The 17,775-nt window shown below is 41.4% G+C and overlaps 1 protein-coding gene across 4 annotated transcripts in view; it reads left to right on the top strand.

Annotated features, from left to right (window-relative positions):
* map7d1a (MAP7 domain containing 1a) overlaps positions 1-17,553 on the top strand; it is a 43,341-nt gene extending 25,788 nt beyond the window's left edge. For all 4 annotated transcript variants that reach the window (XM_017708273.2, XM_017708271.2, XM_017708272.2 and 1 more), the window contains 11 exons: positions 73-215; positions 344-474; positions 4,673-4,890; positions 5,498-5,777; positions 7,275-7,455; positions 9,261-9,365; positions 10,085-10,135; positions 10,222-10,294; positions 11,489-11,573; positions 12,823-13,055; positions 17,001-17,553. In XM_017708273.2, coding sequence (XP_017563762.1) covers positions 73-215; positions 344-474; positions 4,673-4,890; positions 5,498-5,777; positions 7,275-7,455; positions 9,261-9,365; positions 10,085-10,135; positions 10,222-10,294; positions 11,489-11,573; positions 12,823-13,055; positions 17,001-17,011 — 1,511 coding nt within the window. In that variant the 3' untranslated portion in view covers positions 17,012-17,553. The remainder of the gene's footprint in view (positions 1-72; positions 216-343; positions 475-4,672; positions 4,891-5,497; positions 5,778-7,274; positions 7,456-9,260; positions 9,366-10,084; positions 10,136-10,221; positions 10,295-11,488; positions 11,574-12,822; positions 13,056-17,000) is intronic.
* Positions 17,554-17,775: the final 222 nt, after the last annotated feature.

Here is a 17,775-nt window from a genome sequence, read left to right as displayed (position 1 = left end):
TGTGCCAGACTGCGGTTCATAACCTCTGCATTATTTGGTTACATTTCTCCGGTTGTGTGTGTCTCTCCCCAGAGTCTCCCGTGTGTCCTCGTTCAGCCTCAGCGAGTCCACTCTCAGTGTGTTCTCACCGGCCCCACCGATGCTCTGAGCGCTGGACGGTCACAACCAGCACCCCTGACATCACCCAGCGCCAACGTAGACGAGACTCTACGCCTGTACGTCTGTCTCACTGCTCAGTCTGTCACTGACTCACATGCATCACGGGTTACTGTTTAATACAGTATTAATGGTTTTATTTCAGTAGTATCTATTTTCAGATTTTGTTGTATTGTTTTTTTGGCAGATGGATAAGAGGAAGAAGGAGAAGAAAGACAAGGAGCGAGAGAATGAAAAGGAAAAGAGTGCCATCACCAAAGAGAAGGTGCTGAAGAAGAGGCGGTCTTTGCCATCAATGAAAACCAGACCTGAGCCCAGGTAACCCCCATGACCATTAAGTAGATTAGATTTTATAATTTTTAAATGACAGTCATGTGTCGCTCATTAAATGGCCTGTATCATGGAAGACCAAATGGGCTTCTTTGCGAAGTCTGATGGAGTATAAAAATTTGTAAAGTTTCAAAAATTCATTCCTTGAACAGTCCTTAAATGGAAGCTGAACTGCAGAAATTATTTGCTTTTTGTGATGTCACAGAATGTATGGATGTCTATTAATCTATTCTGCATGTTATAAGGAGTGTTTCAGTTCAGACTTCTCTTTGAATGAGACACAATACAAGGCAGCTAATCAAAACAGAGATCATTTATATACATCTTGAAGGCACAACAGCTAAAAGTGCCTGTTTATTTCTGAGGGGTAAAGACAGACTCAAGTTGGAAAATGGTAATATAAACATGAATTATTTTTACTCTGGGCACATAACCCCCATTTAATGCACCATATTGCCAAAAATATTTACTCACCCATCCAGATGATTGAATTCATTTTGTTCTAATCACTTCTATGGCCACAGGTGTAATAAACCAAGCACCTAGGTATGCAGACTGCTTCTACAAACATTCGAAAGAACGGGTCGCTCTCAGGAGCACAGTAAATTCCAGTGTGGTACTGTAGTAGGATGCCACATGTGCAACAAGTCCAGGCACGAAATTTCCTGGCTAAATATTCCGCAGTCAACTTTCAGTGGTATTATAATAAAGTGGAAGCAATTGGAAATGACAGCAACTCAGCCACAAATTGGTAGGCCACTGTAGTACAGGTGCACCATAGAGAGCATCCTCACAGGCTGCATCGCTGTCTGGTACAGCAGCTGCACTGCATATGACCATAAGGCCCTTAAAGGTTGTGTAGTGGGTAACACCTCTGCCTTCTACGCTGTAGACTAGGGTTCAATCCCTCGCCTGGGTAAGCACCCTACACTATATCCATGGGCAAGACTCCTAACACTACCTTCGCCTAACTGTGTAAAATGATCAAATTATAAGTCGCTCTGGATAAGAGCGTCAGTCAATATGCTGTACAGTCATGGCCAAAAGTTTTGAGAATGATACAAATATAAATTTGTCTACTGCTTCAGTTTTTATAATGGCAATTTGCATATACTCCAGAATGTTATAAAGAGTGATCAGCTTAACAGCAATTAATTGCAAAGTCAATATTTGCCTAGAAAATGAACTTTATCCCCCAAAACACATTTCAACTTCATTGCAGCCCTGCCTTAAAAGGACCAGCTAACATCGTTTCAGTGATTGCTCCATTAACACAGGTGTGGGTGTTGATGAGGACAGGGCTGGAGATCAATCTGTCATGATTAAGTAAGAATGACACCACTGGACACTTTAAAAGGAGGCTGGTGCTTGGCATCATTGTTTCTCTTCTGTTAACCATGGTTATCTCTAAAGAAACACGTGCAGTCATCATTGCACTGCACAAAAATGGCCTAACAGGGAAGAGTATCGCAGCTAGAAAGATTGCACCTCAGTCAACAATCTATCACATCATCAAGAACTTCAAGGAGAGAGGTTCCATTGTTGCCAAAAAGGCTCCAGGGCGCCCAAGAAAGACCAGCAAGCGCCAGGACCGTCTCTTAAAAGTGTTTCAGCTACGGGATCGGGCTACCAGCAGTGCAGAGCTTGCTCAGGAATGGCAGCAGGCAGGTGTGAGTGCATCTGCACACACTGTGAGGCGGAGACTCTTGGAGCAAGGCCTGGTCTCAAGGAGGGCAGCAAAGAAGCCACTTCTCTCCAGAAAAAACATCAGGGACAGACTGATATTCTGCAAAAGGTACAGGGAGTGGACTGCTGAGGACTGGGGTAAAGTCATTTTCTCTGATGAATCCCCTTTCCGATTGTTTGGGACATCTGGAAAACAGCTTGTTCGGAGAAGACGAGGTGAGCGCTACCACCAGTCTTGTCTCATGCCAACTGTAAAGCTTCCTGAAACCATTCATGTGTGGGGTTGCTTCTCAGCCAAGGGAATCGGCTCGCTCGCAGTCGTGCCTAAAAACACAGCCATGAATAAAGAATGGTACCAGAATGTCCTCCGAGAGCAACTTCTCCCAACCGTCCAAGAGCAGTTTGGTGATCAACAATGCCTTTTCCAGCATGATGGAGCACCTTGCCATAAAGCAAAGGTGATAACTAAATGGCTCAGGGAACAAAACAGAGATTTTGGGTCCATGGCCTGGAAACTCCCCAGATCGTAGTCCCATTGAGAACTTGTGGTCAATCATCAAGAGACGGGTGGACAAACAAAAATCTACAAATTCTGACAAAATGCAAGCATTGATTGTGCAAGAATGGACTGCTATCAGTCAGGATTTGGTCCAGAAGTTGATTGAGAGCATGCCAGGGAGAATTGCAGAGGTCCTGAATAAGAAGGGTCAACACTGCAAATATTGACTTGCTGCATTAACTCATTCTGTCAATAAAAGCTTTTGTTACTCATAATATGATTGCAATTATATTTCTGTATGTGATAAAAACATCTGACAAACACACATAAAAACCAGAGGGCAGCAGATCATGTGAAAATATAATATTTGTGTCATTCTCAAAACTTTTGGCCATGACTGTAAATGTAAAGAAGTGGTGAGGACAGTAGAACACATCATAGACAACAAACTACCAGCCTTACAGGACATCTACCAGGCCCGCTGCCTCAGGAAGATCAAAAAGATCCAGTCAGACAGTGTCACCCAGCATACTGCCTTGCCTGTTCACCATCCTGCAATCAGGCAGGAGATTCCACAGCATCCAGGCTAGAACAACCTGGTTAATGAACAGTTTCTTCCCACAGGCTGTCAGGCTTCTGAACAAGCTGTGAAGCTGTGGGTCAGTCCCCAACTACCATTTCACTCAGTCACATTATAATATCACATCTCTTCATGTACGGCAGCTCACCACCTGAAGCTCAATCTAGCAGTACCTGGATTAGCTTTCTCTTTTAACCTATTGGTAACTAGCAAAGATACTAGAGCTTCTGCTAAATGCTGTAAATGTAAATCATGTCATCTCTGCTATGGACAGTAACACTTTAACACTAAGTCACTTTAAAATGTATATTGTCTCTGTATTTTGTATATATTTCTCTATATTTTTATATATGTATATTTAATACATTTCAGTTTTTGTTATATTTTACTTTTACTTATTTACTTTCTCTAGAGTGATTACCTGAGCCTCACCACAAGCATTTCAATGCATAAATGTCCTGACATTTTGTGCAAATGACAAATAAACTTGAAACTTGACCAAAATCACCAATTTTCTGCAGAGTCAATCGCTACAGATCTCCAAACTTCATGTGGCCTTTAGATTAGCTCAAGAAGTGTAGAGAGCTTTATGGAATGGGTTTCAGTGTAAAGCACATGGCCACTGGACTGGAGACGTGTTCTCTGGAGTGACACATCATGCTCTATCTGATGATCTGTTGGATGAGTCTAGGTTTGGCAGTTACCAGGACAATGGTACTTGTCTGACTGCATTGTGCCATGTGTAAGGTTTGGTGGAGGGGGGATTATGGTGTGGAGTTGTTTTTCAGGAGTTGTGCTCGGCCCCTTAGTTCCAGTGAAAGGAACTCTTAATGCTTCAGCAGACCAAGAGATTTTGGACAATTTCATGCTCCCAACTTTGTGGGAACAGTTTGGGGATGGCACCTTCCTGTTCCAACATGACTGCGCATTAGTGCACAAAGCACGGTCCATAAATACATGGATGACTGAGTTTGGTGTGGAAGAACTTGACTGGCCTACACATAATCCTGACCTCAACCTGATAGAACACCTTTGGAACGAATTAGAGTGGAGACTACGAGCCAGGCCTTCTCGTCCAACATCAGTGTTTGACCTCACACGTGTGCTTTTGGAAGAATGGTCAATTCCCATAAACACACACCTAACCCTTGTGGAAAGCATTCCCAGAAGAGTCGAAGCTGTTATAGCTGCAAAGGGTGGGCCGACATCTTATTACACCCTATGGATTAAGAATGCAATGTCACTCAAGCTCATATGTGTGTGAAGGCGACAAGAGAATACTTTTGGACATGTAGTGTGTGTAAGAAATTCCATCAAGTGATAAAACAGCCACACCTGCACACACAGATGCACAAATTTCTAGAGCAAGGTCTAATTATTCTTATTAAATGTGTACAAATTTGTGTCCTCTTTTTTTCCAGTCCCAGTCCCTTGTTACGGCAGGCTGCCTCTCCCATCACACCTAAAGGCAGGGCCTCCTCTTCAAGACCTGCATCAGCCCAATCTAGTCCCACCACGCCGAAAGCTCGGCCCAAGAGGGCACGGACACCTGCTCGGGTGGAGGCACGCACTCGCTCACCTGCTGCTGTAGATAAAGCCCAACATAGCCACAGACCTGCCATGCCTGATAACACCAAAGGTGAGTGTGATCACAACAGCTTTGTGTCTTGTTTGATTAGGTCACATTGATTATCTCAGAATGTTTTAGTTTTTGCCACTGTTTTGTTGTGGCTGTAGCATCCTCATTTTTCAGCGTCTTTTTACGGTTATTTTAGTTTGCAGCCTAGAAGTTTAGTCACATAGATTTGGGCTAGGATTATGAATTAACTGTGTGTTTGTATGAAAGAATGTGTAATAGCTACAGTGAGAGCAGATTATGTGGTTGTTAATTACTCACAAAAGAGAATGCAGCTCATTAAAGGAATGACTGTCTGCTCCAGCCCCGGTGGCTGCACTAATTACTTGATAACGGAACATTATTCACTGTTCTCACATGCCACACCAGAACACTGCCTCAAGAACTTGTGCTTTATAGTAGGAGGAATTCTCTGTTGCAAATTATTTATGCAAGAATCATAATAAAGTCTGTATTGTATAGACATAATGAGAGAGTTGGGAGGTGCGAGAATGAATGAGTGAGTTTCAGGCTATGGACAAAACCATTCTGAAGTTATGTAGCTTCTTCAAGGAGAACTTTCTGTTTTGTTTTCAGTTAAAGAACATTATTCTTTTTGTCTGTTGTCCAGCTTCCTCTCCTATCCCCCCAGTTGTTGTGTCTGCTGCCCCTGAGACGCGAGCATCTAAAAGTGCACCAGTCATAACCGTCAGTGCCTCCTCTATCCCTGAGAACTCCACAGCCAATTCCAGTATTCCATTAACTTCTCCAGCACCCTCCCCTGCCAAGCCTATGGCTGGAACCAACGACCCAGAAGAAGCTGCCCGAATTTTGGCTGAGAAGAGACGGCAAGCAAGGGAGCAGAGGGAGCGGGAGGAGCAGGAGCGGAAAGAACAGGAGGAGAAAAATAGGTCAGCTTCACAGCTTTAAATTGGAGATAACAGACACTTTCTTTTCAACCAGGGTTGGATGATTAACGTTCTCATGATAAATTACAATTTTAAATTACATTACTAAAGCCACAGCATATTTTAGACGTTAGTACTTTAAGTTAAGTGATACTTCTTTTTAATCCCACAAACGGGGAAATTCCACCTCCGCATTTAACCCATCCGTTAAGTGAAACACCACATACACACTAGTGAATATACACACACACACTAGGGGGCAGTGAACACACTTGCTTTGTGCACTGGTGCACAGTCTGCACCACAGTCTGCTGAAACAGAAAGGGGCCATCCCAAACTGTTCCCACAAAGTTGGGAGCATAGAATTGTCCAAAATCTCTTGTTCTGCTGAAGCATCAAGAGTTCCTTTCACTGGAACCAAGGGGCCGAGCCCAACTCCTGAAAAAAAAAAACCCAACACCACAATCCCCCCTCCACCAAACTTTACACTAGGCACAGTACCGGTCCCCTGTCAACCGCCAACCCGGACATGTCCATTGTATTGCCAGATGGAGAAGCTTGATTCATCTCTCAAGAGAGCACGTCTCCACTACACTAGAGCCCAGTGGTGGCATGCTTTGCGCTACTGTATTGGTGATATAAGGTTTGGATGCAACTGCTTGGCCATGGAAACCTATTCCATGAAGCTCTCTATGCACTGTTCTTGAGCTAATCTGAAGGCCATATGAAGTTTGGAGGTCTGTAGTGATTGACTCTGCAGAAAGTTGGTGACCTCTGTGCACTATGTGCCTCAGTATCTGCTGACCCTGCTCTGTATTTCTGCGTGGTCTACCACTTTGTGGCTGAGTTGCTGTCACTCTGTTTATAATACCACCGACAGTTGACTGTGGAATATTTAGTAGCGAGGAAATTTCATGCGTGGACTTGTTGCACAGGTGGTGTCCTATCATGGTACCACACTGAAATTCACTGAGCTCCTGAGAGCAGCCCATTCTTTCACAAATGTTTGTAGACGCAGTCTGCATGCCTAGGTGCTTGGTTTTATACACCTGTGGCCATGGAATTGATTGGAACACCTGTATTCAATGATTTGGATGGGTGAGTGAATACTTTTGGTAATATCTTGTATGTTATTTTATCCATGGCAGTCTCCATCTCATTTTGCACCTATATATAGATATACATATAGATATAGATATATAGATGATATTCTGCGAATGTTCTTGTGTGTGCCTGGACTGTTTTATGTGGGTGTGTTGTTTGTCATACATTTTCAGAACAAAAATGTCCCAACTGTCAGAAACTCAGAGAAAAATAGATGTAAAGTACCTTGGCATAAAATGCTCCTGCTGCAGGTTTCAGTTGACAGAAAGGGCAAAATCATTTAACAATTATGGCCTATTGGTCGCTATCAGTACATAAATATTATGCAGTCATAAATACATATGGGACATGTATGACCTCATGTCCTGACAAAACGTGTGTGTTTGTGTGGGGCAGGCTGGAGCGGGAGGAGCGGTTAGCACGGGAGGTGGAGGAGAGGAAGCGCAGAGAGGAGGAGGCACGACTGATGGCGGAGCAGCAGATGCTGAGGGACGAAGCCCAGCGCCTGCAGCAGGAGAAGGAGGCACAGGAGAGAGCAAAGGCAGAACAGGAGGAGAATGAGCGCCTCCAGAGACAGGTACAATTAGTGAGAAAAGGATCTTGGATTTTGGAAAACTGAGGAGGAAAAAATGTGCACACATCAAGCCTTGCAGATCAATCGTTTAGATTACTGGCTTTTGTTTCACAGCATGTGCAGATTTAATCTCTTAGCAACTGGGCTTATGACGTGTTTTTGAAGACAAAGCAGGTGACTATTTTACCAAATGAAAGCCTGTTTTTGCATCTCATTTCTGAAAAAAAAAACAAGTAATGCATTGACAGTTTCTTTTACTTAACTTCTAAATAGTTTAATGAAATTCTGAGTAGAAGTCATTTGTATGGTGCTCAGACTGAGACAGCAGACTTTAACCATACTAACAAGATGGCTAAAGTGGTAACATGTCTTTTATTTTCTGTCTCTCAGTCTGCCACACATGCCTGACAAAGTCACTTGGACCTTTATTTGTGCTGACTGTTCTCACTTCCCAATTTCCACTGTTACAGTGCAGCTATATGGTCTAAGCTTGAGTACCACAGAGACAGCACTTGCTCAAAAAATATTTGTTTGGCTTCTAGATTCTACACAACCTGCTCAACTACAGTTGTATTAGAGCTCTATTAGATTAGATCTGTTTCTGGTGACACTGCCACCACCCTGTGTTCAACACATTAAACAACACTATACATAAAACCTCTGGAGTTTCATCACAGAATTTTTAAGATATTGTATGTTTGTACTGCTATTTTAATGTACTGCTGTTATTGGCCTGAACACCTTCACAGTTAACAGTAAAGCTCACAATGCTACCCTTGTTGCTCACTGTGCTAGCTAGAGGGTCTTCTACCCTGCTTGAAACATACAAAAATATTCTAGGGGAAACTGTGATCGCAATTTAGACTGACAAAAAACAGGATGAAGAACTCTTTGGCATTATACACAAGTTCCTTCACTGACTTCTTTTCTGCCCAAAAATAGAAATCCTTAAAATGTGTAACCAATAGAATCGTATTGCTATTAAAAAAAAAATTCAGAACCGTGTTTGTGTGTGTGTGTGTGTGTGTGTGTGTTGTCTCATATATGTAGTGTTTTTTCTCAACACAATATCATGATAATGCCATAAACTGTGATTAAAAATGGAGAATTTTCACAGTTTCAAATTTGGTAATCCGGTAATCCTGCTATATAATATTTACACAACAATGCCATTAACGTCATGGCAGATTTAATATGCTGCCATGAGGATTCGTGCCTGATTTTGTTCAGTAATATTACATTGTGTTACCACTACTTTTTCATTACTTATGTCAGAATATTTGATGAACTGTTTAAACAGTAGTGGAATGTAGACAATAAAGACAATACACAAAGCCGCTTTTCTGAATTTTTACATTTGAAAATATCCTGAGAATGTTATTTTTAAGCAAAAAATGAATAGATATGTTATTGAAAAATCATTATAACTTTACAGCAGAGGTGTCGAGACTTAGCCGCAAAGGGCTGATGTGGCTGCAGTTTTTCAGACTGATACCAACTGATTAAACAAGTGAAATCAGGTGTGCTTCAGCTTGTTTAGAATGGACAATTGCAGCCACACCAGCCCTTGGTTGATAACATTGGACATTCCTGCTTTACAGAAAAATGCAGTTGTATCATTAGCATCAGATGGATACATAGTGATGCTCTGCTGCATTTTACATCCCTAATAAAACCCTCTTCACTGGTTAGTTTATTAGAGACATGTATACATTACACAGAACAGTACAACAATTTTTTAAGAACCACATGCAAGTTGGTCAGCAGTAGCCCAGCATTTCCATTAGTTCTGGCTGTGTGTGTTCCAGAAGGAGGAGGCAGAGGCAAAGGCCCGGGAGGAGGCAGAACGGCAGCGCCTGGAAAGGGAGAAGCACTTCCAAAAGGAGGAGCAGGAGAGGCTGGAGAGGAAGAAGGTAGGAGGGGAATCACATGCATTCACAGAAGTTCGCTGACATTTTTCTTTCAGACCTCAACCATGAGCAGATGTTTTAAACTCACTCTATGTAAACATGGTGCTCTACCACCATGACACATTTATCCACTTCCTCTTGACTGGGTTACACATGTCGTCCCTCAGCACTAGTACAACTTAGCAAAAATAGTTCTTGAAGGCCAGCTAATTGCTGGGTGTGAGCAGGAGGAGCATATCTGTGACTCCAGTGTGCCACCCACAGAGGCACATACTCACTTTCCATCCACACTTAAGTGAAAAGTGTGTTTATAAGAGACAGACACTCTCCCTTACTGTGCTGCCTTCAGTGGCATTAACCCTCTACTAACTCAGTCTGTCTTACCACAATTTATCAAAATTACTCGATTCTCCTTGGTCACAACAGCCTGTAGCTTTCAGTGGGGTTTTGTCTTTCCTCACATGGTTTAACTTTCAAACCGTGACTTAGTGCTCAGTTTATTGCTGTAACACCTGCTGTTTCTTCCTCAAGAGGACTTTTTTTTCAGTGCTTCTTTTGTTGATCTGCACTGTTGAAACAAGCTTGTTACAGGGGCAGTGCTCAATTAGGGTGACACAGTCAGGGTCTGTTTTTTGTAGTAATAGTTATGATTCAGTGTGAATGTAATTCTTTTTGTGCTTTTGTGTGCTCTGGATGATTTCTTTTTTTTTCTTCCCCACCAGCGCCTGGAGGAGATCATGAAAAGGACACGCAAAACAGACATGGGAGAAAAGGTATGTTTCTGATTTAGAGCTGTCTTTAAGCACAGGGTGGACAGGAACTCCACATCTAATTCCATTGTATCTTCCTTCCTCTACAGAAGGACACAAAATCTTCTTCTGCTTCCCAGGTTAATGGTGGAAGTTCCAAACCTGAATATGAGAGCATTAAAGGTAAAATATTAAAGTGTTGGCTTGAAGAATGTTATTGTCCATTACCAAAAAGAAGCATCCGTTGCTTTCTCCACACATCAGTATGACATTTTTGCCTCATTTAATTCTTTCAACTGTTTTATAGAACATTAATTCTAGGGTTGACTGAATGTTTGTAGTGCCAAATAGCACTGCTGTTTCAGACTCGCTGTTCTGTTTTTTTTCCTTCTTTCTTAACATGTTTTTCTATCTGTTGGCAGGCTAGTGTATGAAGCGACTTTTCCTATTTGTTATGCAACCTGTAATTGCTGTGAACAAGGGCTGCTATTCTGAGGGAAGCAACCTTGTCTGCTTTCCAAAAAGCCAGTCCTTACAAAATACTTCCTCTTTATTGGCCAGGGACCATGTATCTGGGATATTGAATAGGATTGCGTTTCAGGATTGACTCAGATGAGTTATGGTCCAACATGGTTAACATAATGAACAGATTTCACATTACAGAGCATATACATTGTGCAAGCTCACAATTGTGCTTCTCATTCAATCACTTCAAATACCCCCCCCTCCAAACAGTCTGCATGTGTTTGTGTTTTTATCCCCAGAGCAGGTCCCAACACAACTTAAACATGTATTGAGTGCTTGGAAGCTGGGTAGACTAAACTGTGGGATGTGTTAGGGCTGTGAGGACTAGTTTGAGAACCACTGATCCATTTCATTTTGCCATCTTAAAGTATAATCTTCTCAATGCCTCTTTTATATAAAGTACAGCCAGAGCTGTAGTAGAGACTGGCGTCAGTTTTAGGGCACTCATACACCATGATGTCATGCTGAGAACCAGACTAGTTGACTTAAGTCCTTTTCTTCCAATCAAGCTGCTGGTTGGGTGTTTCTAAACATAGCCACTGTCCTTGTGGATGGGATAAATTAAATGCATAGCTTATTCAATTATCCAGTTTGTTTGTTTTTTTTCTCCCCAAAAAGTACTATGATGTCTGTGCTCATTTCTCAGTCTAGTTTTAACATTTGTAATTTCGGTTGTATACAAAGATCTGTCATGAAATGGTAAATACAAAGAGTGCTTTCAGATTCCTCAAATGAATCCAGATGGCGGGTTCAATTGTGTCCAACTGTGTATTCTGACAAGCTTATAACCAAGTAGAAAAGGAATTAGTGTTTCTTTTTTTGAGAATGTAATTATGGTATTTTCTCTCATAGCATCAGCTGATCCAATCAAAACCAACCACCATCCAAGCACAGAGCTGAAGCAGAATAATGAATCTCAAAGTGGCACAAAAGAGAGGTACATGACAATAAGCTTTTGTTTTTAAACTTGTATTAGTCAGATATGTCAGGTTTCCAGTTTTGCCAATTTATATATTGTACCTGAATTTCATTGGAATGGGCAACATTCTGCATGGCAGGTGTAGCTGATAAAATGGCCAGTGAATATAGATATACAGTATGCCTATTCAATAAAGTGGCAACTCATTGTAAAGTGATTGGTGTTAAATAATGTGATTAAATAATATTAAGCTAGTGCACAACAAGAGAACTAGTTATTCTTTGCAAAAGCATCATACGGGCTATGCTGCACCGATGCAACATGTGTAAAATGCTGTTGGTTCTACATGTGAGACGCAAAGAGTTTGAGTCTGTCGAAGCGTGAATTCTGCCCTGTAGTGTCCATCACCAAGATCTTGTTAGTAGTCCTTCCCACAGTGTATCCTGGTGCCATCACTTCCCCAGGTAAACGGAGTACACATACCTGTTAACGTTACTGTTAACGTAAAAAAATGGGCTCATCGGACAAGGCAACTTTCGATTGATTCCAGGTCCAGTTCCAAAGCGTGTCATGCCCATTGTAGGCACTTTAATTGACAGATAGAGGTTAACATGGGCACTCTGACAGGTCTGCAGCTGCACAACCCCATATGCAGCAGGGTGTGATGCACTGCGTATTTTGACACATTCTTCCCATAACCTTCAATAAAAAAAATTCAAATTGTGACTTGTACCACAGTAGCCCTTCTGTCCGTTTGGACCAGATGGGATCGTCTGTGGCCCTTACACTTACACTTAGAGCCTTGGGTACCCAACACCATGTCAATGATTTGTAGTTTGTCCCTCTTTGGAAAGAAAGCCTTCAAAAGCGTTACCGTTTCAGAGTTGCTCTTCATGCCAGTCCAACAGATCGACTATTAGAAATGACTGTTTGCTTACTGTCTATTATATCCCAGACCTTGACATGGGCTGTTATGAGACCATCAGTATTATTTGCATCTGGTCATAATGTTTTGACTCATCAGTATACATGAAATACATAGGAACAGATTCTCAAGGTCTCTCGACTAATCCACTTTGTTTCATTCCTGCACATGTGTACTAGGAAGCCAAAATTGATTAACTGGCTCATGGAATACAACAAAAATCAGGACTGACTGGATTGATTTCTTTGCTATATTAGTTGCTTTAATAGATGTCTAGTTTTTTTGAGTCCTTGAAGAACTGTATCTGTCCAAATAGTACAACTTTTTTCCTTTCCTGTTCAGTTCTTCATTCCTTGTGATAAATGGCATCCAGCCCTCCAAGCATGAGAATGGGCTGTCTTCAATGGGTGAGGCATCCCACTTTGAAGAGATCATCCAACTAGCCAATCATAGCAGCACCAGCAGTGGTGAGCGGGAGAAATCGGAAACTGACATTCCTGATGAACCGATTGTGGCCTTTGATGGTGGGAACTTTCTAAAAAAAGCAGGCCCTATGAAGCCTCAGCATGTTGCAGGTGAGATTAGAGATATCAGTGCTGCTACAGAACCTTCAGCAGGTGGACAAAGCTATCAAAAAATGAGTCTGTGTATGGATATTTTAATAATAATATAATATAAGGCATTATTTTTTTATATTTTAATAAACAGGTTTAGTGTTTTTTTTTTTTTTTCTTCAGATCAGTTTAGCTTTTATACACACTGGTCATTGTTAATGAGAAAATTTTCAAGAAGAACAGACTCACTTTCATGTTGATGTGCTGGGTGTAGGCAGTGTGGGTGGGAGACTTCCTTTGGCTCAAGAAGTAAAACTCATCCAGATGTGCATTTAAAAAAAAGTAAAAGATGACTCATCAGGCTATATTACTTTCTTCTGCCTGTCCTTGTGAATGGGTCTCAACTTTCAACCACTGTTTCATTCTTTGTTTATACGTCTGTTCCTTCTTTTGAAATGGCGCATTATAATTATGAAAGCATTTTACTCTGACACGTTTAATATCTGGTGGTTTTTGTTACTTATATACGTCCTGCAGTTTGGGCTCTCTCCCGTTTGTTATCTTCCTTTATATTCACTTCTTTTAAGACAGGTCTTCAGCTACATAACTATATGGGACCTTTATTGTCATACTTTGGATTTATTAATGTGCCATGTGTTGTCAACAAGAGACACTTCTGGAGCAGGCAGGATTTGCTGTGTGCTGTTCTCATTAAGGTTAACCAGAACTAAACAGCAGCCAAATTCTATCGACAAAAGTCTTTCGAAGTCATGATATAGCTTCTTGCTCTAACTTGTGAATTTAAAGTGAAACTGGAAACAAATACATTACAGAAAGTCACTGATGTAGTTTTCATATGCAAAATAAATGATACGTTTGTTATATACACAAATGAAAGTGCATATAGCACTAGGACAAAGATGGCAGGTAGCACCAAAAAAAAAAAAAAAAGCAACCACAGTTAATTTATAATTAACCAAAAAATGAACTTAATCAGGTATAATATGCTTGTGTAATTAAATAAAATGTTTAGTCACAGATTACATGGAAGAGATTAAAAGAGTATAAACAGATTCAACTGAGCCTTGCACTCCTTTCTGGCTGTGGTTTGCCATCACTTTTTTTTGTTCTCTCCTTCCTGTCTTTTTCTAAGGAATTTATCCAATACATCCAATAGGTGGCACTGTTCCATTGCCAAAACAAGAATTTCCCCATTAACCTTGCCTGGAAGGGAGAACATACTAATTACACAGCCATGCTATTTTAAGTTAAGAATGTGGCTCAAAAATATGTCCTAAAACTAGACATCGTCTAGAAGCCATCATATGTAGCACCAAAATATGCATGTATCTTTCACCTTAAGGGTGCCTTCACAGATGTGCAAGTTACCAATACCATGGACACTGATACACTTATTGGTGGCTTATTGAAATGTTCTCAAACTGTTGGATTATTTGTTGATGCATTTTTGACATCAGAGTTGGTGAGTCTTGACCTGTCCTTGCTCATAAAGGACTAGGCCTTTTCAGGATGCTGCTTTTATACTCAAGCATGAAACAACCTCTCCCATCAGCCACCTCCTCTATGCAACATTCCTAGCCTTAAATGGCCCCTCTCCCTACTTTTTGGAACATGTTGCAGACATCAATTTCAAAATGAGCATATACACCAATCAAGCATAACATGCCCATAAAAGGAGGCTAACAAAGTATACAAAGAAACAGGTGGACTACAGTCTGTAATTGTACAAAATACACTTACACTGTATTTCCAAAAGTATTCTCTCATTGCTTTCACATGCATATAAACTTGAGTGACATCCCATTCTTAATTCATGGGGTTTAATAAGATGTTGGGCAACCATTTGCAGCTCTAACAGCTTCAACTCAAGGCTTTCCACAAGATTTAGGAGTGTGTTTGTGGGAATTTTTGACCAGTCTTCCAGAAGCGCATTTGTGAGGTCAGACACTGATGTTGGAAGAGAAGGCCTGGCTCGCAGTCTCCACTCTAATTCATCCCAAAGGTGTTCTATCAGTTTGAGGTCAGGATTCTGTGCAGGCCAGTCAAGTTCTTCCACACAACTCGCTCATCCACATCTTTATGGACCTTGCTTTGTGCACTGGTGCGCAGTCATGTTGGAACAGGAAGGGGCCATCCTACAAACTGTTCCCACGAAGTCCATTGTATTGCCATATGGAGAATCTTGATTCGTCACTCCAGGGAACACGTCTCCACTATACAAGAGTCCAGTGGCAGTGAGGTTTACACACCTGCATTTGACTCTTTCTATTGCGCTGATGTAAGGCTTGGATGCAGCTGCTTGGCCATGGAAACCCATTCCATGAAGCTCTCTATGCTGTTCTTGAATTAATCTGAAGGCCACATGACGTTTAGAGATCTGTAGCGATTGACTCTGCAGAAAAAGAGACCTCTGTGCACCATGTGCTTCAGCATCTACTGACCTCACTGTGTCATTTTATGTGGCCTACCTCCTCGTGGCTGAATTGCTGTCGTTTCCAATCGCTTCCACTTTGTTATAATACCACTGACAGTTGACTGTGGAATATTTAGTAGCAAGGAAATTTCACGACTGGACTTGTTGCACATGTGGCATCCTATCATGGTACCATGCTGCTGTCAGCGACCAAGTTAATATGTTCTTATATCATTGTGATTGTACTGAAAGATTGAGTTCATCTGTGACTGCTTATATTAAGGTTTACCATCCTCTATCATTATTATCACTGTAGACCACAGTGTGAATAGCTTTCAGGCTGAGCGAAAAGAGCCACTCCTCATGGAACTCTGTTTTTACATTTGACCTCTCGTGTTTGGTGTGGAGTTTGCAGGGCCACCTTAAAATTGACACCACATGGCACCAATAATTTGAAGTGTTATTCTTGGCAATCACCTTGCCTATCCTGCAGCTTCTCAACAAGGTTTGAGGGCTATCTCTGGTGTGGATGTCACAGTGGGTGTACGTGTGGTGTTTAATCTTCTGAGGCACTGGGCCTGGTAGATTCTTTTTGTGGGAGTTTGCCATGTGCCTCACTGGCAGTCAGTCGGGGCTGGAAACAGGACCTTGGTCCTGGTATGCCCCTTCTGCCCCCTCTATCTGGCATGGTCAGCATTACTACGGGCCAGCCTTCTCCTGTAGCAGGAAGGATTCCCACCTGCTACCCTGCAGACAGGCCTGCACCATAAATTACCCCCAAAGCAAACATGGAGAGGTCACATCATTGGACTGCCAGCTTTCATAAAGCAGTGTTTTCAGTCAGCTTTTATCTAACTTATCTAATCTGGCAATATATTGCAGAATATTAAAAATGTTTGCATGACATCAGTGTTATTAGACATAGAGAAAGCTTCAGTGGAAAAGATATGATAGAAAACTGCTCAAAAACCTATGCTTTTTATCAGACATATCTAAGCGCTGTCTTGGTGTCGCATGTTATTCTAATGAGCATGCTTCAAGGACCACCTTCAAAGACTCTCAGCGTGCCATAGCGCTAGACATTGGAAAGATATTGATAGGTGCTGCCATATTCTGTGCTCACACGACCAATATTTACCTAATTAGAAGGCCAAAATACATAGAATTAGGTTCCCAGGGGCTTAAGCATTGATTCTGTATTTGCTGTTTTAAATTGTGTACTTTGTACCATCAGTATATACCACCATATTTCACTAATTAGATTGTTGTGAATGTTATTTTTGTGCCTGTTATATTTAAAATGGTATGTTTCTCTCTATGGCTGCTGTTTTATTATGCCATTAAATAGCAGCAGTGTCCTAAATTCTTAGACTGGAAAGAAAAACTCTCTGAAAAAATTTGGGAGGGGAGCATACCATATTGGGTTCCACAGTATTGTCAGTAAAATGCTGATATCCATTTGTTTGTGGCTTACAAAGCCTCAAATATGGTTTAATTTCTAACTGTCTTCCTGTCCTTTTCTCTCCTTCCAGAAGTCCTTTGAGAAATGTGACTGTTAGATAAATACGAGCCTTATCTGCCTGGCTCCAACTTGCTGCCTGAGGGTCCTTGTGTGATGAAGCACAGCCTGGCCAGACCCATGCCAACTCAATCACTGACTGCTATTTAGATTGTACCAAGCATTGCCACGGTCAGAACCTCCCCTGGCAAAAGGGTGTGATTATAAGAAGCCACTCTACAGTCAAGCTTAACTAAACAAACCTTCACCTCCCACCAAGGTGCATCTGTGTCACTATTTATGAAGAGCCCACTCAGCAATCTGATCTTGCACCTTATGGCAGACAGCTTCATGCATCTTAGTAATGACCAGAGGAAAAAAAGATATAAACACATGACAAAACATGATTTATGGCTGTCTTTCATCTTATCATGAGTTTAAATGAGCATTGCTTTGCCTATTTTGTTTTTAATGTTTAGTTATTTAATGTGATGAGAATTGTAACTACTGGGTACAGCTGTATGTGAATAATGTAAATTGGAGTACAAGAGAAGGAGGATTGTGGAATAAAACCGAATGAAAGGGAGTGTCATGTCTCTGTGCTGTTTTCTGAGGGTGTTTAGGGTGTGTTTATGGAACAAAAAACCACAAACTATGTTCCAGAGATGTTATTGTAGTGTTTGTCCGTTCATTTGTGTGGGCGGAATCATTAACTGGGTAATTCAGGGCTATACTAGTTGACTCACATAGCCAATCATCTAAATGATCCAAATCCTGGCCATTTAAAATTACCTGCCTGCATTATTGCT

Source organism: Pygocentrus nattereri, chromosome 3, assembly GCF_015220715.1.
Source record: "Pygocentrus nattereri isolate fPygNat1 chromosome 3, fPygNat1.pri, whole genome shotgun sequence".
NCBI classification, from domain to species: domain Eukaryota; kingdom Metazoa; phylum Chordata; class Actinopteri; order Characiformes; family Serrasalmidae; genus Pygocentrus; species Pygocentrus nattereri.
Note: the sequence above shows the minus strand (reverse complement) of the source record. Positions and strands in the feature narration are given on the sequence as shown.